The sequence below is a fragment of the Ornithorhynchus anatinus genome, chromosome 11, assembly GCF_004115215.2.
Source record: "Ornithorhynchus anatinus isolate Pmale09 chromosome 11, mOrnAna1.pri.v4, whole genome shotgun sequence".
NCBI lineage: Eukaryota > Metazoa > Chordata > Mammalia > Monotremata > Ornithorhynchidae > Ornithorhynchus > Ornithorhynchus anatinus.
Window position 1 is genome coordinate 62904958 of NC_041738.1, and position 21584 is coordinate 62926541.

The following is a 21584-nucleotide window of genomic DNA, read 5'->3' on the forward strand; positions in this document are numbered from 1 at the left end:
GGAGCCACAAAACGTTCAGATTCCTAAAACCTCTGTTTGGTTCTTGCAGGTATGGCCTGGGCATGATTTATTACAAGCAAGAAAAATTCAGCCTGGCCGAAATGCACTTCCAGAAGGCACTTGACATCAACCCACAGAGCTCAGTCTTACTTTGCCATATTGGAGTGGTAAGTATCTTGAAAGGTAACTGGCCCCAGACTCTGGGGCAGGGAGACTCCTGTAGAGGCACCTGCCGGCTGGCTTGCCTTCCTGCAGGCCTTTTTACCCGTTGCGGTTTGCTCCAATCCATCTATCGATCACGATGACTGGGCGCAGGCTGTGTGCAGAGCACGGTCCCAGATGAGGGAACATACACTAGCATTAGTAGCTCTCACTGCATTCTCCTCCCCTCGGCCTGGATGGTTTTTTGAATCAGAGAATCAGCGAATCACGAGAAGCAGCGTGGCTCAGTGTAAAGAGCCCGGGCTTGGGAGTCAGAGGTTATGGGTTCGAATTCCGGCTCTGCCACTTATCAGCTGGGTGAGTGTGGGCAAGTCACTTTGCTTTTCTGGGCCTCAGTTCCCTCATCTGTAAAATGGGGATTAAGACTGAGCCTCACATGGGACAACCTGATGACCCTGTATCTCCCCCAGCGCTTAGAACAGTGCTCTGCACCTAATAAGCACTTAGCAAATACCAACATTATTTTTTGCTAGGGAAGGGCAGGGGGCATGTCAAGCCACAATCAGGAATTACGTGGTATATTTGGGTCAAGGAGCCACTTCCCGGCATTATCCAGGATCTGTACTCTGAAGCCTGTCGCTTCCTGGTGGTGCCAGCTCCCAGAGCCCCGCCCTGAAGATCCTGGCAGAAAGGAGCAGAGTGATGGAAAGGCGTTGGGCCAACAGCCCAAGAAGCAGCGTGGTTTAGTGGAAAGAGCACGGGCCTTGAAGTCAAACAACCTGAATTCTAATCCCGGCTCTGCCACTTGTCTGCTCTGTGACCTTGGGTGAGTCACTAAACTTCCTTGTGCCTCAGTTAACTCATCTGTAAAATGGAGATTAAGACTGAGCCCCATGTGGGACAGGTACTGTGTCCAACCTGCTTAGCTGGTATCTACCTCAGCACTTGGTACAGTGCCTGGCACATAATAAGCACCTAACAGATAGCCATTTTAAAAAAAAACCAAAAAAACTAGCTCAGAGAATTTCCTGCAGCTGCTTTTCTTTCCTCATTTATTAAGCTGAAGTGGGGTGGGGTGGTGGCATCATACATTCCTCACCACCCCAACTGCCATTCATGCACCTGAATGATTGATGCTGGGGAACAACCATTTGAGAGACCCTTGGGGACAGTCTTGTCCCACTTTGCCAGGCCAGAGCAGCCATGCCCCCCACCCCACCCCCCCGGGCTCTCCTCTGTCCCACATCTGGAGCAGCCTGGGGAGAGTGGCAGGGGGAGTGAGTGTGGGGGATGGGACGCAGGGGAGAGGTGAGGAGAGGGGGCCCTCAACTCTAGGACCCACCTGTTGTGAAAAGTAAGACTGTCCCACAGCCCTTATTTCCTGGATCTGTGACGCCCCCGCACCCGAATGAGACACGCAGGGGCTGCGGCCAGTGGCCATTTTGTCGGCAGCGGCTGCCAACAGGTGACTGTTCTGCTTGGAAGCTGTCCAGCTGATTCTCTCCTTCTCTCTCGTAGGTTCAGCATGCACTGAAAAAATCTGAAAAGGCTTTGGATACGTTAAATAAAGCCATCATTATTGACCCCAAGAACCCACTATGCAAATTCCACAGAGCCTCAGTCTTATTTGCAAATGAAAAATATAAGGTGAGTCGACAGTGAAGATGGGGGTTCTTTAAATTCTATGTTGCGGGCTCCGGTACTTTTGCAGGGAACTCAAAAAAAATCAAGGGTCAACTTACCGAGTGGTTGAGGTGTCCTACATGCTAGGGTTTCTTTTTTTAATGAGCTTGGGGAGATCAAATCTGCCACCGTTCGCTTAGAAGACCATATCAGGGTGGGTTTATTTTGTGGGGCAGAGAAGACTTCCTGCTTTTTTCATTTTCTTTCTTCTGTTTCATCAAGTGCCCTCAGATGTGTACACAGCTTATAAAAAAAGACATGGTCTTTCCCATCGGGGAATTAGCCTTCTAAAGTAATGTAGAGAAGACTGCATGTGCCTTCCTCATCTCCCTGTTTTCCTTTGTGGGGTGGAATATCAGTGAACAGAGAAGTGACGGGGAGGGAAGGAAGGGCGGTCTGCCTGCTGAGAACTGGGACTGGTGAAACGTGGCTACCCTCTGGTCATCCCCGCCCCTAGACGTGAATTCAAGGCTGGGTGCCCCGCTTTCCCCAGAGAAGACAAAGGCCTAGTTATGGTAGTCAGGGAGAAGGGCTGTTAGCATGAGGTCCGGGCTAAGGAAGAACTGTGCCATTGGCCATTCAAGACAGCGGGTCCAAAACCCTGGGCCCCTTTGGGTCTCGTCTCAGGAGCCTTAGAAGATCCCAGAGCCTTTCTCCTGGCCTTCAGCCTGGCAGCACGGGAAATGCGAGTGCCTCAGTTTTAACGTGGCACTCTATTGCTTGAACCCCCAGCCCAGGAGCCTCGCCTAGGGCCTGAGGCTACCCGGACTGCCCACCAGGGGGAGTGGTGACTGCACCACTTGACCACGGTTTGCTCTTTGGCCAAGTCCCAGATCAAACTTCAAAGGGGCCCGAGAATTTCCCCGGACAGCAGAGCTGTCTTAAATGACCTGCCTCTCCAAATCCCAGTGTCACAGAGTGGAAAGGAGTTCACATGCAAAGGCCCTGGGAGGCAAAACTGAAAAATGATGTGCTAGACCATAATGAGACCATCCTGAACCGCTGCCCCACTCCGTCTGACAGCTCAATTTTGCAATCAGACCATCTTGAACCGCTTTGCCCCATTCCATCCCAGGCAGCTCAATTTCACGATGTCTAAAGCTCAGTCTTGCTGAAGTCCACTGTAGATTCTGCTCCGATGCACTTGGCTTTGAGTGCTTTGGAAAGTACCAGAGTGCCTCTCCAGGATCGCTGAATTTTTCTAGAGGAAAGTCTTTTGTCTGTGGAGAAGCCAGAGGTGCTAGATGGGTAGGAAGAGGCCACCAACCTCTCATTCCAATCCAAACTCCCTTTTCCTAACTGAAACTCATATATGTAATGGTGGGTAATTCAGCCAGAACCTGCCTACCTCAGATTGTACGTCTACAAAAGAACAATCCCCCTCTCTTGAAGATGTTTCTAAAACTGGGCAGTTTATAGTGTTCATCACTCAAGAGAATCAAAATCCTTATCAAGCTCTGAGCATTTCATATGGATCTAATCCAGAAGTGTTTTACTCTCCCAAGTGCTTAGTACAGTGCTCTGCACACAGTAAGAGCTCAATAAATACAACTGAATGAATGAAAGTGTGTTTTTCCAGATTTTTTTTCTTAAAGTGGTCCTACCCTTTAGTCTCTTTAAAAAAACCCCACACAACTCGCTTTCCCTCCGCTTGAAATTTCTTAATGAAAATGTATTATTGGATGAGCAGTCCATAGTGAAGCATCTCTCCTGTATGGCTGCTCAAGTCCATAATAATAATAATAATAATAAAATTTGCGGCATTTATGTGCTTACTAGGTGTCATGCCGTGTACTTTGTGCTGGGGTAGATACAAGATGATGGTTGATCAGGTCCCACTTGGGGCTTATGGTCTAAGTAGGAGGGAGGAGGATTTAATCTCCATTTTACAAATGAGGTAACTGAGGCCCCAGAGCAGAGAAGTGAAGTGATTTGCCCGAGATCACACAGCAGACAAGTGGCAGAGCTAGGATTAGAACCCTAGTCCACTGACTCCAGGACCCATGCTCTTTCCATGATGCCATGCTGCTTTTTGACCTGGAAAGTTCCAAATGAGCATGCTCCATCCACAGCTCTCTGTTCACTCTGCTCCAGGCGGGGCTGAGAAGGAAGAGGAGCAGCCTGCATCAGAGAATTCTAGCTGCCAGATTGCCTTGCATAAACCAGTATACCCTCCCGCCAGCCCCCGGGTTCAGCAGGGGTGTCACTAAGTGCCCCGCTCCCCCACCCCCAAAGGTGGCTCAGCCCAGCAGCATTCCCACTGTAGCACCCCTGAGGCAGAGGGAGGGGCCAGAGAGACACCCAGCAGGAGCGCTTCCCAGCTGGTGTGTGGTGGAGAACACCATTTTGCATTCAGGATGTCAGAGGAGTGCTTTAAATAAATTCATTCATTCAATTGTATTTATTGAGTGCAGAGCACTGTATTAAGTGCTTGGAAAGTACAATTCAGCAATGAAGAGAGACAATCCTTGCCCACACCGGACTTAGAGTCTAGAAGGGAGGAAAAAGACATCAAAACAAGTAAACAGGCATCAATATAAATAAATTTAATTATAGATATAAACATCAAAACAAGTAAACTCATCAATATAAATTAATACAATTACAGATATGTACGTAGATACATAAGTGCTGTGGGGCAGGGGAAAGAGGGTAGAGCAAAGGGCGAAAGTCGGAGGGGAGGGGGAGCTGAGGAAAAGGGGGGCTTTGTCTGGGAAGGCCTCTTGGAGAAGGTGAGCCTTCAGTAGGGCTCTGAAGGGGGGGAAATATGATTGGCGGATTTGAGGAGGGAGGACATTCCAGTAGTTTATTCACTACTATTCAAGCTCTCATTCACTTTTCCATTCCTTTGTAGTAACCAGTCTTACCTGTCTTTTCCTTCTTAACAGCGTTTGTGTATATGTCTCCCCCTTATTAGGTTGTAAACTCCTTGAGGAGCAGGGATTGTGTCTCTTAGCTCTTCTGTACTCTCTAAGTGCTTTCTGACCTGGCTTGAGCCATGCTTTGTAAATTGGGGCTGGGGGGTGGGGGTTGGTGCCCAAACACCTGTGCCTTAGGGCCTCTTGGCAGTTAGACTCCTAAAGTCCATCAGTCAATTGCCAGTTTTTTCCAGCCTGCCACATCCTCCCTGTGGCCCAGGATGGTGCTTGTGCCCCCGTGCTCTCCCTCCCTCCGTCAGGCAGCCTTCTCTAGTGTTCGGGGTTGACTCCTAAGGAGCTCCAAAGCTGTTAAATTCCCTCTATAACCCACACGGTCGCCCTAAAAGCGTGTCAGCACCGCACAAGCCTGATCAGGGTGGGGCGAAGAGAGGTCAACTGTGCAACCAGATCCAAATACGCTCATGACACACCACAGGAGAGCAAGCTAAGCTGTTGATTTGTGAACCTGTTCAGAGCTTTATCAGATCACAACACTCGGACTGACTTATCTTTTGTTCTCTCTTTTCAGTCTGCTTTACAGGAACTTGAAGAATTGAAACAGATTGTCCCCAAAGAGTCTCTTGTTTACTTCTTAATAGGAAAGGTAAAAATCGGGGCTATGAAAATCATCATGGGAAAAGGGAACTTTCTCTGTCATAAAGAAACAAGCCTGCTAGCTAGGGTTGGGGTTTTTTAGAGTACTTTCAAATATTCTACGTGCTGTATATCATGCCTTTTTGGTTGGAGCGTTTAAAGAGGTTGCCGCTCTGTGCGTGTTCTTAAATGCTCTGTAGAACTGAAGTTCCACTCCTTTGAAATGGCATCCATTGTAAGAGTAGGTTGGTTTGTAGATGCTACAGGTAAATCAAGCCAACTTTCTGGGTGTGGGGAGGTGAGTAGGTATATTCCAGGTCTGTGGCAGCTTATGAGTGCAGTTTCTGAATCCTAAGGCCTTGAATATCTGGATTCTATGATTGATGTCTGAGTTGGACTCTTGCCTCCGGTCCCTGTGTCCCCACCAAGATCCCGGGAATGAGGGGAATCTGGGGTCCATTCCATCCTTAGGCCTGGAGGGGTCCGAAAGACTGTGCTCAGGCACTTGTTCTGGGAGGGCGGGACCGGTCGCAAACCCCAAGAGGTGCTTCCCTCTGGGATGGGGCTGGTGGTGGGGGTCCACCCCAGACCGCCCCTAGTCTGGTTGGGTCCCTCTTGGGAACCAGGTTTTCGCATGTACTCTCTGGGATAAGGCTGGACTCTGCGTCATCCTTCCCAACCATATGGGGCCTCCCCTGTGTGGCTCCAAAGGGTGGGATTCATGGGTTGGGAGTTCCCAGTGCTTACTAAGGCCCCCACTTCCCCCCCACTGACACAATCCCCCCACCCAGCCGGGAACAGGTTGGCTTAAACACGATAATAACACGGGATCCCCTGCCTCTGCTTCATTGCGGCTGCGTTCTGGCGAAGCAGACCATTCTGGAATCATCCCTTCTGGCTAAGCCTGCTCTTCACGTAGGGAGCAATTTGGCAACCCCCTCTACACTAATAGTCTTTTCCCAAGATGTTTGTCAGCTTGTGGGCTAAGTACGAGCTTTCTGTTCTGTCCCTGCTTCTCCTTCTTTGCAGGGCTGCTTGGGGTTGCTCTGTGTTCCGGCCCTGGGGGCTTTCACAAAAACAATGCCCTCCTTTTTGAGGGAACAACATTTCCCTCCCCTGTAAAATTTCCAAGTGATGTATACTGAGCCAAACTTTCTTCCTGGGCAGAGTGAAACTTCAGTGTTGGAGTCTGCCATAGAGCTTGAGTTCATTTCATGCTGAAAACCAGAATGTTGGGGGCAGAGGGAAGTGGGATCGCCCCTTTCAGGGAATGATATTTACTGAGCACCTACTGGTTGCCAAGCTGCTGGAGAGAACACTAGAGTTAATAGGTACAATCTCTCTCTTCAGGGGGCTTAGAGTGTAGCAGATACTAAGATAAATTACAGGTAGGAGGAAACAATAGAATATAGATATAGGGACATATAAGTGCTCAGGAGGGTGGGTGCAGAGTTCAGCCTCTTTTTTTTAAAAAATGCTATTTGTTAAGCATTTAGTATGTGCTTGGCATTGGACTAAGCACTGGAGTAGGTACAGGATAATCAGGTTGTATTGTACTCTCCCAAGCACTCAGTACAGTGCTCGCAAAGAGCGCTCAATATATAAATATGATTGAGGTAACTGAGGCACAGAGAAGTTATTAATTCATTCATTCAGTAGTATTTATTGAATGCTTACTATGTGCAGAGCACTGTACTAAGTGCTTGGAATGTACATATCGGCAACAGATAGAGACAGTCCCTGCCCTTTGATGGGTTTACAGTCTAATCGGGGGAGACAGGCAGACAAGAACAATGGCAATAAATAATAATAATAATAATAATAATGTTGGTGTTTGTTAAGCGCTTACTATGTGCAGAGCACTGTTCTAAGCGCTGGGGTAGACACAGGGGAATCAGGTTGTCCCACGTGGGGCTCACAATCTTAATCCCCATTTTACAGATGAGGTAACTGAGGCACAGAGAAGTGAAGTGACTTGCCCAGAGTCACAAAGCTGACAAGGGGCAGAGCTGGTATTTGAACTCATGACCTCTGACTCCAAAGCCCATGCTCTTACCACTGAACCACGGTTGCTTCTCAACCATGTCTTCAAATAGAGTCAAGGGGAAGAACATCTCATAAAAACAATGGCAAAGAGAATCAGGGTGATGTACATCTCAATAAACAAAATAAATAGGGTGATGAAGATATATAGAGATGAGCGGACGAGTACAGTGCTGAGGGGGTGGGATGGGAGAGGGGGAGGAGGAGAGGGAAAGGGGGGAGAAGAGGGTTTAGCTGCGGAGAGGTGAAGAGGGGGTAGAGGGAGCAGAGGAAAAAGGGGGGAGCTCAGCCTGGGAAGGCCTCTTGGAGGAGGTGAGCTTTAAATAGGGATTTGAAGAGGGGAAGAGAATTAGATTGTCGGAGGTGAGGAGGGAGGGCATTCCAGGACCGCGGGAGGACGTGGCCCGGGGGTCGACGGTGGGATAGGTGAGACCGAGGGATGGCGAGGAGGTGGGCGGCAGAGGAGCGGAGCGTGCGGGGTGGGCAGTAGAGAGAAGGGAGGAGAGGTAGGAAGGGGCAAGGTGATGGAGAGCCTCGAAGCCTAGAGTGAGGAGTTTTTGTTTTGAGCAGAGGTTGATAGGCAACCACTGGAGGTTTTTAAGGAAGGGAGTGACATACCCAGAACGTTTCTGCAGAAAGATGAGCCGGGCAGCGGAGTGAAGAATAGACTGGAGCGGGGCGATAGAGGAGGAAGGGAGATCAGAGAGAAGGCTGACACAGTAGTCTAGCCAGGATATTATGAGAGCCTGTAGCAGTAAGGTAGCCGTTTGGGTGGAGAGGAAAGGGCGGATCTTGGTGATATTATAAAAGTGAGACTGGCAGGTCTTGGTAATGGTTCGGATGTGTGGGGTGAACGAGAGAGACGAGTCAAAGATGACACCGAGGTTGCAGGCCTGAGAGACGGGAAGGATGGTCGTACCGTTCACGGTGATAGGGAAGTCTGGGAGAGGACCAGGCTTGGGAGGGAAGATGAGGTGATTTTCCCCAGGTCACACAGCAGTCAAGTGACAGATCAGGATTAGAACCCAGGTCCTTTTGAGTCCAGGCCCAAGCTTTTTCCACTAGGCCACACGGTTTCTCAGCCTTGCATGAAACCAGCAACATCACGAAAAATGTTGTTTCTATGTTGGCTTTTAGGTTTACAAGAAGCTAGGGCAGACCCATCTGGCCCTGATGAATTTCTCTTGGGCAATGGATTTAGATCCGAAAGGAGCCAACAACCAGATTAAAGAGGCCATTGACAAGCGGTACCTTCCAGACGATGAGGAGCCCATCACCCAAGAAGAACAGATCAGTGAGTGTTATCCATATGAATCAGGTTTGTATTCCCAACTCCCCAGCTAGGGAAGGGCGGGGGGGGGGGGGGGCGGTCCTGTCCTTCCAGCATGAATTGGGCAGGGGCGGAGCGGAGTGACACCCTCCACACCTTGAACTGGCCAGGGTTTGGATGAGGTTGCCGATGTTTTGGTCTTTGGTTCAGGGCAGGACATGAAGCAGGCAAGCATACAGCCCCCAAACTGACTGCTGGTGGGAAGATGCCCATCTTCAGGTCAGACACAGTCCCTATCCCACATGAGGCTCACAATCTAGAGGAGAGGGAGAAACAGTGTATGTATAATCCCTATATTGCAGATGAGGAAACTGAGTCCCTAAAAGTTAAGTGATTTGCCAGAGGTCACAAAGTAGGCGAAGGGCAGAGAATCTAGGTCCTCTGACTCCCAGACCAGTGTTTTTCCTGCTCCCCATACAGCAAGGCTTCTAAACTGAAGCGCTGCAAGCCAGCAACCTCTTGTAGCTAAGAGCGCCAGTCCACAGGGCGAGCAAGTGATCAGAGTGTCTGAGGTGGAGGAGAAGCAAGGAAATTGACCTCCCCAGGCCAGAGGTTAGGCAGCGGGACAGCCGGTAGGCTTGGGTGGGGGGCGGTTTATCATTAGCTCAAGTGTGCGACCCTTATAATCAGTGGCCAAGTCCTGGGAGCTTCACCGTATGAAGAAGAGTTCATGACCTTCAAGGGGTGTGCAGTCAAATGGAGGGGGACCGACAGGCAGACAGACCAAACTGGTATTCAGATAGTGTGAGCCAGAGGAAGGAGAAAACAGGAAGCAGCACAAACATTTGAGGAAGAAAACGGCTGAAAAATCTCATGTATGGATTAATGTATTGATGATCTATAAATAAATAAATAAGGACCATAGCGCCACGGGGGCAGAGGTTGGAAATGAAATGCCTGGGTTGGCCTGATGGGACCCTTGCGTGCCAGAGTATCCCTGATCAAGGGCAGGAAGGCTCCTTCCCTCCTTGAAGGAGGGCAAAGAAAAGAAAACTGGTATGGAAGGAAACAGGTTGGGCGGAGGAGGGAGGAAGAGTGAGCTGCAGGGGCTGAGACAGGTATCAATGCTGAAAAGCTAAGTGGATGAGAGAGGCTGGGTCGGGCGAGGCCCCCCGGGACTCTCTCTGACCCCAGATGGGTGTCCTGGGCAGCTGCCATAGAGAGAGGTCGTGTGTGTACGTGTGTGTGGGGGTAGGGAAGGAGGTGGGACACCCAACAGGGGGGATCGTTTCTGGAAAAAAAATGAAGAATCCTTAACTTGCATTATTTTGGCACAGACTTCCAACCTCTAGACAGATTAAGCTCAATTCTCTAAACACTTTGTCGGGTAGTCAGCTGAAGTCTCAGCACCGTCCTCCCTAAGAGGCCCGGTCATCATCCTCATCATCATCATCATGAGTGGTATTTAGTGAGCGTTTACTGTGTACCGAGAACCGAACTGTCCAAAACAGAGCTCCTTATCTTCCCACCCAAACCTCGTCCTCTCCCTGACTTTCCCGTCACTGTAGACGGCACCACCATCTTTCCTGTCTCACAAGCCCGTAACCTTGGCGTTATCCTCGATTCCACTCTCTCATTCAACCCTCATATTCAATCATCACCAAATCCTTTTGGTCCCACCTTCACAACATCCCTAAAATCCACCCTTTCCTCTCCATCCAAGCTACTACCACATTAATACAATCACACATCCTATCCCGCCTAGATTACTGCATCAGCCTCCTTGCTGATCTCCCAACCTCCTGCCTTTCTTCGCTCCAGTCCATACCTCACTCTGCTGCTTGGGTCATCAGTCTATAGAAGCGTTCAGGACGTCACCACCCCTCCTCAGAAATCTCCAATGGTTGCCTGTCGATCTTTGTATCAAACAAAAACTCCTCACCATTGGCTTTAAAGCACTCCATCATCACCTTGCCCTCTCCTATCTCACCTCGTTTCTCTCCTACAACTCAGCCCACGTACTTTGCTCCTCTGGTGCCCAATAACCTTCTCACTGTGCCTCCGTCTCACCTATCTTGTTGCCAGACCCTGGCCCACATTCTGCCTCTGGCCTGGAATGCCCTCCCCCCTCATCCACCACACAATTATTCTCCCCCGTCTTTCAAAGCCTTATTGAAGGCACATCTCCTCCAAGAGGCCTTTTCAGACTTAGCCCCACTTTCCCTCATCTCCCACTCCCTTCTGTGTCACCCTGACTTGGTCCCTTTGCTCTCCCCCCCAACCCAGCCCCACAGCATTTATGTGTATATCTGTAATTTTATTTCTATTGATGTCCGTCTTTCCCCCCTCCGCCCAAGACAGTGAGCTTGCTGTGGGAAGGGATTGTCTCTGTTTATTGTTGTATTGTATTTTTCCAGTGCACTTAGTACAGTGCTCTGCACACAGTAAGTGCTTAATAAATACGACTGAGTGAATGAATGAATGAACTAAGCACTTAGGAGAGTACCGTACAACAGAGTTGGTAGGCATGTTTGCTGTCCACAACAAGTTTACAGTCTAGAAGAGGAGACAGGCAGTGATACAAGTAATATCAAATATAATTATTTGAAATTATTGTATTGTGGGGCTGAGGGTGGGGCAAAGATCAAATGCCCAAAGGTCACAGATCCAAACTCATAGATGATGCAGAAGGGAGTGGGAGCTGGAAAAAAAAAGATCCTGTCGTGGTTTTTTTCCACAGCCTCAGATGGGGAAAACAATGCTTTTGTTCCTAGAGAGCAAGCTTGCCCTTGCCTCTCGAAGACATGAAGCCCCCTTGGCTCGGCCATCAGCGACCCTGAGCAATTAGGGAAGCAGAGTAGCCTAAGGTACAGAGCATGGGCCTGGGAGTCAGAAGGACGTGGGTTCTAATTCCGGCTCTTCTTCTTGTCTGCTGGGTGATCTTGGGCAAGTCATTTCACTTCTCTGCTTCAGTTCCCTCATCTGCAAAATGGGGATTAAGACCGTGAGCCCCATATAGGACAAGGACTGCATCCAACTTGATTAGCTTGTTTCTACCCCAAAGCTTAGTAGAGTGTCTGACACATAGTAAGCACTTAAATACCATTTAAAAAAAAACATTTGGGGGTTCCTGGTCATGTGGGTCTCCAGGGAGCCGTCTTAAGGCCCTTCCTTCTTGCTCAGCTGGAGCCCTTGGAAGTGAAGGGATCTGTCCTTCAGGGAGGCACCTGCTGCCAACAGGGGACCAATGGGGCCAGCCAGGGGCCAGCAGAGAGCCACCTGGGGGCTATCAGAGCAGCAAGTGAGGGCTGAGCAGAAATCTTTCCAGACCAGAACAACACAAAAGGAAGGGTCTTTGGCCTTTTTCTCTGACTGTGAAGACCAGATATTTTTGCCCTTTTGTCTCTTCTTCCCCAGGCCCACCAGCCTCCTTTCCATGCCTGTCTTTGGCAATCACCCTCCCGTCCCGTACCATCCCCCACCATACTTTACCCAGCCAGCATCCCTTTCTGCTGGCTGCTGGTCCACTGATGGGCAAGACTGCTCTGGTGCAGGGAGGAGGGATATAGCGGAAGCTGGCCCACTTCCTGTTCCCGACCAGCTCCCCGCAGCGGCAGAACTGAACCGGTCCGGGTGAGACAGGCTGAAGCCAGGTCTGGAATCTTACCTGAATGTGGTATTTTTTTGCCCTCTTTTTTTTCTTTTTTTCTCCCGCTCTGAAGTTGGAACTGACGAATCACAGGAGAGCAGCATGACGGATGCTGATGACACACAGCTCCACGCAGCCGAGAGCGACGAGTTCTGACCCCCAGGAGCTGGGAGCCGGGGGTCCGTCGTCCCTCTGCATCTCAGCCTCCGCGGCCCGAGCCGGGAGCCGCGCCGTTGGCCCCTTCGACCGTGAGGGGGCCCAGCTGTGAACCCCAGACTCTCCACAGACTGGAACTGTCCCCGGAGCGTACACACGACGCCTGTGCAATACTCGCTCTACCAAGGCCGGCTCTTTCACCTGGATGAACATAGCAATTGGAAGGAGAAAGACTTTTTTTTTTAAATTTCTCTCCCCTCCCTCCCCCGCCACTACTTTCAACCTCCCTTTGTTGGAAAAAAGGATCATGAATAGAAGAGTTGGGTTGTGCTGTAAGGGATCCTGTATATGTGAAAGGAAAGGGTTGAAGCCGAATTTCTTGATCTTTCTCCGCAAACTCGTCTTAATTTGGTTCTGTCTTGGTGAGCGTGACCGCCCCCTTGTTTCTAGACTCCTCCAGGTTGGTTTTGGCAAGTGCAGGAAGGGTTGGTAAAAGACTTTACCTATTACAGAATAACTTGAATGCCAAGGAATGTAAATGCCGCGAAAACAGCCGTGTCTCCAGGAAGCACCCAGAAAGGCACTCCCGGTACACCCCCATCCTGTCCCATCCCCTTCCAGACCCCACCCCCACCTCATCCCGTCTCTTTGCTCTTGGTCAGATGAGAACCCCCACCCCCCAACCACTACCACCCAAGAAAAGCCCCCAGCACAGAATGCTTTAATATCTAACCGAGAATTCAGTGTATTCACCTAGTTTGCAAAGTCCCAGTCATTGCCATCTTGGTCTTGCAGGCTCAAAGCCGATACCCCCAATGAGTCACCTCTTTTTCCGAGCCCGTTGGGAGCAGATCTAACATTCAGGGAAGAAAGAGAGTTTGCCTCTTGGTGGAATGGAGGCAGTTTGCCACCGAGCCTGGGAATCTGCAGAAAACCTAACCCCTTACACTAAGTGACTCTGGTGTCTAAGAGAGTAAGACAGTGGAAGCCGCAATCCAGTGAGACGATTCTTGCGCCGAGCTTGAACTGTTCAACTGTTCAACTCCCTATTCCCTTTCAGCCTCTGTGTGTGGGGTCTCGGCGGGTCCCAGCTGTCCACCCCCTAACCCCGCAGATCCTCGCTGTATCACCCACTTCCAGGGTGTGTGGGGTGGGGTCGATGGCCCAGACTCTTTTGGAGCTTTAATCAGACAAGAAAGCGAGGCTGGAGCGAGGAAACAAGACTTTCCGTCAGACTCAGCCTCGCCCAGCCCTGGCATCTGCTGTCCTTTGCGAAGGGTCCAGAAGTGTGTGATCTCTAAGCAGTTTTTGTGAGCCAATTATGCACAATAAATTGGGAATGGTTGACATTTCACAGCAACAAACTTGTGGAGCAGTCTTAAGATGTTTCTCCTTTTATTTTTTTAACATATCTCCTATTTTTTTTTTTAGATGACCTTTAGTTGTTAACACTTTTTTTTTTTAATTTAGTGCCATTGCCCTAGAGTAAAGAGAGCACAGAACAGTCTCCTCGCAGCAGATCGGCCAGATGTTGTTTCGGGTCACTTGAGGCTGAGGGAAAGACTGATCGGCTTTGGACTTTGGCATTGGCCCGCCAAGCTGTGAACTTGGGCGGATTGTACAATAGGTATCAAGCCATTGGGGCCTCCGACCTGCCCCGTGGGGCACCCGGGTGAAGGTGGACTGACTCCCAGTGAACCGACGGGGCAGCCCACGGAACCGGGCAGAAACGGCAGGGCCGGAGTAACCTGGCTTCAGCCTGCCTGCGGCCCCACGGGGCTGTGCCCCAACAAGACCGGGTGAAGGGCCGGGGAACGGGGAGAGGAACCTTGAGGGAGGGTGGCGGAGGAGGAAGGAGAGGGAGAGAGGGAGGCCCGTGGGGTGGAACATCTTCAGGGCGAGCCTTTGGGTTGCTCTGAGGTCACCCATTTTGTTACCCTCGTAGAGTTGGTGTGTATTTAAATTGGGATGTGTTGTTTTTGTGGGATTTTTTTTTCCTTTTTGAATCATCCCGCCTTAATCCCCCTGTACAACCCCAAGTCTGACATTTCAGAGCAGAGCGTCAGCAGGGTGCTGTGAGGGGACCCAAGGTGTTCAGTCTGGGGCAAGCCGGGGGTGCTGCTGCTCTCTGACCCCTGCTAAGTCTCATGTTTCCATTGGATGGACACTGCTTACACTTTCCAATCCAGTTGGGAGGGTGGGGGGACAAGGGCCATGGTGCTTCCTGCTGGTGACTTACAGAAGGACGGATGCATGCAAGAGCTGCACCTCGCACTCACCGTGAAGGGATTCTGTTGACTTTGGGAAGTTACACTCTGATCCACTCTTTTTTTATTTTCTTACTTTTTTTCCTTTACTTCCTGAGGCCCATTGGCAAAGCCATGGAATTCTGGGAAGGGTGTCTTTACCCCTCACCCTGCACACCTACTTTTGGTTCTTTACTATGGTGGGCCAGGGCCACGAGCCCAATGAGACGCCCTGCTCCCACTCTATTCCCCCCAGAAAGGAAGCCTTGTGATCAAGGGGATTGTTGTGGTTTTAAGGGTCAAGTAGAAAAGGAATAAAAGAAAAGAATTTGTGTCTTGACACTTCCCTTTTTTTAAGCCGTTAATATTGTTTATACTTTAGTTCAGAAGTTACAAGTTGTTGCATTGGGACTAATTCTTTTAAATTATCTTTAAAAGGGTCTTAACTCTGGGATTTTAAAAGGGTATGAATTCTCCTGAAGCGTGAACAGTCACATTCTGACAAGTGAAAGCAGCCACTGCTTTCTCCGTATGTCATTACTTAAAAGACATCTTTTTTTTTTCCCAAGATTTGCAAGTAACATTTGAACCATGCTGCTGTCGTAACTTGAACAAACGAAAAAAACACCCTCAGTGATAGCCGGTATTGAGACCGTTAAAACAAGCTCTTTTTGAAGAGTTCTGAGGTCTCTGACTAGCCAGAGTATATCTAGGTGATCACTGAGACTGTCATTTTCTTAATACAAAACGTGAAAACTTGGAAAAAAGAAATGCAGGTGTGGGCGTGATGTGTACTATTTGCATTGAAGCAATGTAATTTTGTGTCTTTCCTTTTTGCTTTTCCTGACTTTTTATTTCAAAAATTGTACAGTCTTAGGGGAAAAAAGTCTTTTCTGTTAATATATTTGCAATTCATTAAAGGATGTGGAAAATCCAAATAAATTACTTTTAAAAACAATCTTAATCAAGTGCTCAAAGCTACAAGAAAGCTGTGTTGTCTGCGTCTTGGAATGAGGCACAGCAAAATACTGAAGGAGGCAACTGGCCAGAAATAAAAATTATTCCATTTTTAGAGCTGAGCATGTGAATCTTAACTGGGTCCGGGTGGGAGCAGGGGTTCAAGAGGCCAGTTAGTGGCAGCTGAGGACTTTCAGCTTGGCACCCGGAGGTCTCTCGGCTACCCTAGGCCAGGTGCCTTCCCTAATCCCACTAGTGTCTGAACTTGGAGGGTCCAGGAGTGTCAAGGAGAAGTTGGGAGGGCTCCTGGCATGCTGAGCCGAAAGCGGGAGACAGAGGAAAGGGCTCGGCGACCCGCCTCCCTCTCCACCACCACCACCACCACCACACACATACCATTGGGACATCTAACTGGAAGACTGTGTGGTTTTTGGGAAAACCGGGCCTGGAGAGGATTGAGTGGAATTGGAAGGAAAGGGATGGGTCTTGGGGAGAGGGCCTGCGGGCTTCTACCGCCCACTGGGCTTTGGCTGATAGCCCTATAGCACTGTGAGACTTCCAGAGAATCCCACTGAAAGGTGCCAAATTCATTCAATAGTATTTATTGAGTGCTTACTCTGTGCACAGCACTAAGCGCTTGGAATGTACAGTTCGACAACAGAGACAATCCCTGCCCAATAAGGGAGACAGCAAAGCAAAACAACAAAACAAAACAACATCATCAAGATAAATAGAATCAAGGAGATATATACCTCATTAACAAAATAAATAGTGTAATAAATAATATATACAAATGAGCATAGTGCTGAGGGAGGGGAAGGGAGAAGAGCAGAGGGGGGAGGTGAGGGGAGCAGAGGGAAAGAGGAGCTCAGTGTTGGGAAGGCCTCCTGGAGGAGGTAAGCTCTCAGTAGGGTTTTGAAGAGGGGAAGAGAGTTTGGCGGAGGTGAGGAGGGAGGGCATTCCAGGACAGCAGTAGCATGTGGGCCAGGGGTCGACAACGGGACAGGCGTGAATGGGGGACCGTGAGGCGGTGAGCAGTAGAGGAACGGAGTGTATGGGGTGGGCAATAGAAAGAGAGAAGGGAGGTGAGGTAGGAGGGGGCAAGGAGATGGAGAGTTTTGAAGCCAAGAGTGAGGAGTTTTTGTTTTGTGTGAATGTTGATAAGCAACCACTGGAGGTATTTGAGGAGGGGAGTGACATGCCCAGAGCGTTTCTGTAGGAAGATGATCTGGGCAGTGGAATGAAGAATAGACTGGAGTGGAGACAGGAGGAAGGAAGATCCGAGAGGAGGCTGACACAGTAAACCAGTCAGTATATTATGAGAGCTTGTACCAGCACAATAGCAGTTTGGATGGAGAGGAAAAGGCAGATCTTGGCTATATTGTGAAGGTGAGACCGGTAGGTGTTGTTGACGGATTGGATGTGTGGGGTGAATGAGAGAGCTAAGTCAAGGACGACACCAAGATTACGGGCATGTGAGACGGGAATGATGGTAGTGCCGTCCACAGTGACAGGGAAGTCAGGGAGAGGACAGGGTTTGGGAGTAAGATAAGGAGCTCAGTTTTAGAGATGTTGAGTTTTAGGTGCCAGGCAGACATCCAGGTGGAGACCTCCTGGAGGCAGGAGGAGATACGAGCCTGGAGAGAGGGGAAGAGAACAGGGGAGGAGATGTAGATCTGGGTGTCATCGGCGCAGAGATGATAGGTGAAGCCGTGGGAGCGAATGATTTCACAAGGGAGTGAGTATAGATGGAGAACAGAAGAGGGCCAAGAACTGACCCTTGAGGAACCCCTACCATTAGAGGATGGGAGGGGGAGGAGGAGCCCACAAAGGAGACTGAGAATGAGCGGCCAGAAAGATGAGGAGAACCTGAGAGGATGGAGTCCATGAAGCCAAGGTGGGATAAAGTGTGGAGGAGAAGGGGATGGTCTACACCGTCAAAGGCAGCTGAGAGGTTGAGGAGGATTAAGATAGAGTAGGAGCCATTGAATTTGGCAAGAAGGAGGTCATGGGTGACCTTTGAGAGGGCAGTCTCGATGGAGTGGAGGGGACGGAAGCCAGATTGGAGGGGGTCCAGGAGAGAGTTGGAGTTGAGGAATTCAAGGCAGCAAGTGTAGATGACTCGTTCTAGGAGTTTGGAAATGAAGGATTGGAGGGAGATAGGACGATAACTGGAAGGGGAAGTGGGGTCAAGAGACTTTTTTTTAGGATGGGGGAGGCATGGGCATGTTTGAAGGCAGAAAGGAAGGAGCCATTGGAGAGTGAGTGGTTAAAGATAAAAGTTAAGGAGGGGAGGAGGGAAGGGGCGATAGTTTTTATAAGGTAAGCGGCAATGGGATCCGAAGTACAGGCGGAGGGGGTGGCACTTGCGAGGAAGAAGGAGATCTCCTCTGAGGATACTGCAGGGAAGGATGGGAAAGTAGGGGAGAGGGTTGGGAACAGGGGTAATGGAGAAGGGTGAGGGGTGACTTTGGGGAGCTCAGACCTGTTAGTGTTAATTTTCATAATGAAGTAGGTGGCTAGATCGTTGTGAGCGAGGGATGGGGGAGGGGGAGGAACAGGGGACCTGAGGAGAGAGTTAAAAGTCCAGAACAATTGGCAGGGGTGATGGGCATGGGCGTCAATGAGGGAAGAAAAGTAATTTTGCCTGGCAGAGGAGAGGGCAGAGTTAAGGCAGGTGCTCTCCCCCTCCCGGGGGAGGACCCAGTGGGCCCCACACAGCCATTTACAGAGGAGAGATGACAGTGGAGTGATAGACCATTGCAGCTAAAAGCTGGGAAGAAATTCTGTTACCTAGGCGGCACTCTGAATAACAATGCAGTGATAGACAAGAATGCAGAAAACCAAATCGAGAAAGCCATCACATTGTGTGGGAAACTGTCAAAGAGTGTGAACGTGCATCAGGCTTTTTTTTAATGGTAGTTATTAAGTGCTTACTAGGTCCTAGGTACTGTTTTAAACGCTAGGGTAGATACAAGGTAATCAGGTTGGATACTGTCCATGTCCCACATAATAATAATTATTATTATTATGGTATTTGTTAAGTGCTTACTATGTGCAAAGCACTGTTCTAAGCGCTGGGGTGGACACAAGGTAATCAGGTTGTCCCACGTGAGGCTCACAGTCTTAATCCTCCTTTTACAGATGAAGTAACTGAGGCGCAGATAAATTAAGTGACTTCCCCAAGGTCACATAGCAGACAAGTGGCAGAACTGGGACTAGAACCCATGTCCTTCTGTCTCCCAGGCCCGTGCCCTATCCACTAGACCGCTGTGCTTCTCCAGACTAAACCAAAGGTCTCCAGAACTGAAGCACTGTCCAACCTCCTCTCTGGTGGGTACACCTGGACCCCACCCAGACACCAACCACGACCGGCTCCTCCAGCAGTTCCAGCAGCACCATTTATGGGCCAGTCTCAATATCAAATGGCAAAATGAAATCACCAGCAGTGAAGTTCTAAAACATCATCGGTCTCCTAGCATTGAAGCTCTGTTCAAGTTAGCATTGCTATGCTGGGTAGGCTATCTGAAGGGAATGAGTGACAGCAGGAGACCCAAACAGCTGCTGAGTGGAGAGCTGAAATTGAGAAACCGAAAGCCAAGAGGGCAGAGAAAGCATTTTAAGGACGTGGTGAAACAAAGCATGAGACACTACGGCGTCTCAGTTGAAAACTAGAAGTCAGACCTGCATGGCACACTGCTGCCAAGAAGGGAGTAGTTCTCTTTTAGCAAACACTTAGTATGGCAAGAGAGAGAGGAGATTTGAAAGAGCAGTGTGAACTAGTGGATAAAGCCTAAGCTTGGGAGGTAGAGGATCTGGGTTCCAATCCCTACTCCGTCACTTGCCTACTGTGTGACCTTGGGCAAATCACTTAACTTTTCTGTGTCTCAGTTTCCTCACCTGCAAAACAGGGTTTCCATATTTGCTCTCCTTCCTACTTAGCCTATGGGACAAGGGCTGTATCCAGCCTGATTAACTTGTATCTACTTCAATGTTTAGAATGGTGCCTGACACAGAATAAACACTTTTTTTATGGTATTTAAGTGCTTACTATGTGCCAGGCACTGTACTAAGTGCTAGGGAAGATTTAAGCCAATCAGGTTGAACACAGTCCATGTCCCACATGGGAATCACAGTCTTAATACTCATTTTATAATAATGTTGGTATTTGTTAAGCGCTTACTATGTGCAGAGCACTGTTCTAAGCGCTGGGGTAAACACAGGGGAATCAGGTTGTCCCACGTGGGGCTCACAGTCTTAATCCCCATTTTACAGATGAGGGAACTGAGGCACAGAGAAGTTAAGTGACTTGCCCACAGTCACACAGCTGACAAGTGGCAGAGCTGGGATTTGAACTCATGAGCTCTGACTCCGTTAGCCGAGACACAGAGAAATGAAGTGACGTGCTCACAGTCTTAACAGCAGACAAGTGGCGGAGCTGGGTTTAAAGCAATGTTCTCTGCCTCCCGGGCCTGTGCTCTATCCACTAAGCCATGCTGCTTCTCTAAGCACTTTTCAATGAGCTTCACAACTACCAATTAAAAAAAAAAGGCAAAAGAGGAAATAGCACCAGGCACTGCAAATATTTAATACAAAAACACAAGGGACAACTTGTGTGTGTGTCTGACGAGACTGGGATTGTAAATCCCATATTGGCCTGTTTATTGGTCACACCACTCCCAGGAGAACCTTCATTGTCAGTGGTTTCTTCTTTGCATCTGAAGGATGACTGCACGTATGATGAATGTCTAGCTGCTATGTCGTATGTCCAGCCTCTCCCACCACAGAGTACAAAGTTGACCTGCGGAACTCATGGATTGGTGCCATCATGGGTAGGGAAAAGTTCTCTGTAGTCAATGCTCATCTGTTACATTGTAAATGTTGTATAGTAGTAGCCGTTCCACGCTGCTTCTCAGCATGGCCTAGTGGATAGAGTACGGTCCTGGGAGGCAGAAGGACCTGAGTTCTAATTCTGGCTCTGCCTCTTGTCTGCTGGGTGACATTGAGCAAGTCGCTTCACTCCTCTGTGCTTCATTGCTAAAATGGGGAGTAGGACTGTGAGCCCCATGTAGAACATGGCCTGGCTCCAACCTGATTGATGTGTATCTACCCCAGCTCTTAGTACAGTGCCTGGTACATGGTAAGTGCTTTGCAAATACCATTTTTTAAAAATAGTAATAATCTGCTAAGCACTTACTATGAGCCAAGCAACGTACCAAGTGCTGGGCTAGATACAAGATTAATCAGGTTGGACCCAGTCCCTGTCAGTTACGGGGCTCACAGTCTTAAGTAGGAGGGAGAACAGGTAGTGGATCCCTACTTTATGGATGAGGTAACTGAGGCCCAGGGAAGTGAAGTGGTTTACCTCAGGTCACACAGCAGGCCAGTGGGAGATTCCTCTGGCTCCCAGGCCCATGTTCTCAACAAGAAGACTGAACTCTTTGGACACTTGCCAGGCAGTGGAGAAAATTCCTTCCAAAGAATCGTTGCCAGAAGTTGGGCTACAAACAGCATGATTATGATTAGCAGAAAGATCTGGGTTCTAATCTCCACTCTGCCAGTTGCCACTTGCGGAACCTTGGGCAAATCACTTAATTTCTCTATGCCTCAGTTTTCCCCTTTGGAAAATGGGGATTCGATGCTTGTTCTCCCTCTTGCTTTGACTTTGAGCCTCATGTGGGACAGGGACTGTGTCTGACCTGATTAACTAGGATCCACCCCTGTGCTTAAAACAGGGCTTGACACATAGTAAGTACCTCTCAACCTCTAGATTGAGAGCTCGTTGTGGGCAGGGATTGTCTCTCTTTATTGCTGTATTGTACTTTCCCAAGCACTTAGTGCAGTGCTCTGCACCCAGTAAGTGCTCAATAAATACTAAATAATATATAAATAAATATATAAAAATA

General features: G+C 49.2%; 1 protein-coding gene across 5 annotated transcripts in view; it reads left to right on the forward strand.

The window, feature by feature from the left end:
- Positions 1 to 15793, forward strand: part of CDC27 (cell division cycle 27) — a 66254-nt gene extending 50461 nt beyond the window's left edge. For 3 of the 5 annotated variants that reach the window (XM_029075325.2, XM_029075324.2, XM_029075326.1), the window contains 5 exons: positions 50 to 167; positions 1681 to 1809; positions 5293 to 5367; positions 8538 to 8694; positions 12393 to 15793. In XM_029075325.2, the coding sequence (XP_028931158.1) occupies positions 50 to 167; positions 1681 to 1809; positions 5293 to 5367; positions 8538 to 8694; positions 12393 to 12475 (562 nt within the window). In that variant the 3' untranslated portion in view covers positions 12476 to 15793. Of the gene's footprint in view, positions 1 to 49; positions 168 to 1680; positions 1810 to 5292; positions 5368 to 8537; positions 8719 to 12392 lie in introns of all 5 variants that reach the window. The other 2 variants (XM_029075323.2, XM_029075322.2) reach the window with 1 other exon arrangement.
- Positions 15794 to 21584: the final 5791 nt, after the last annotated feature.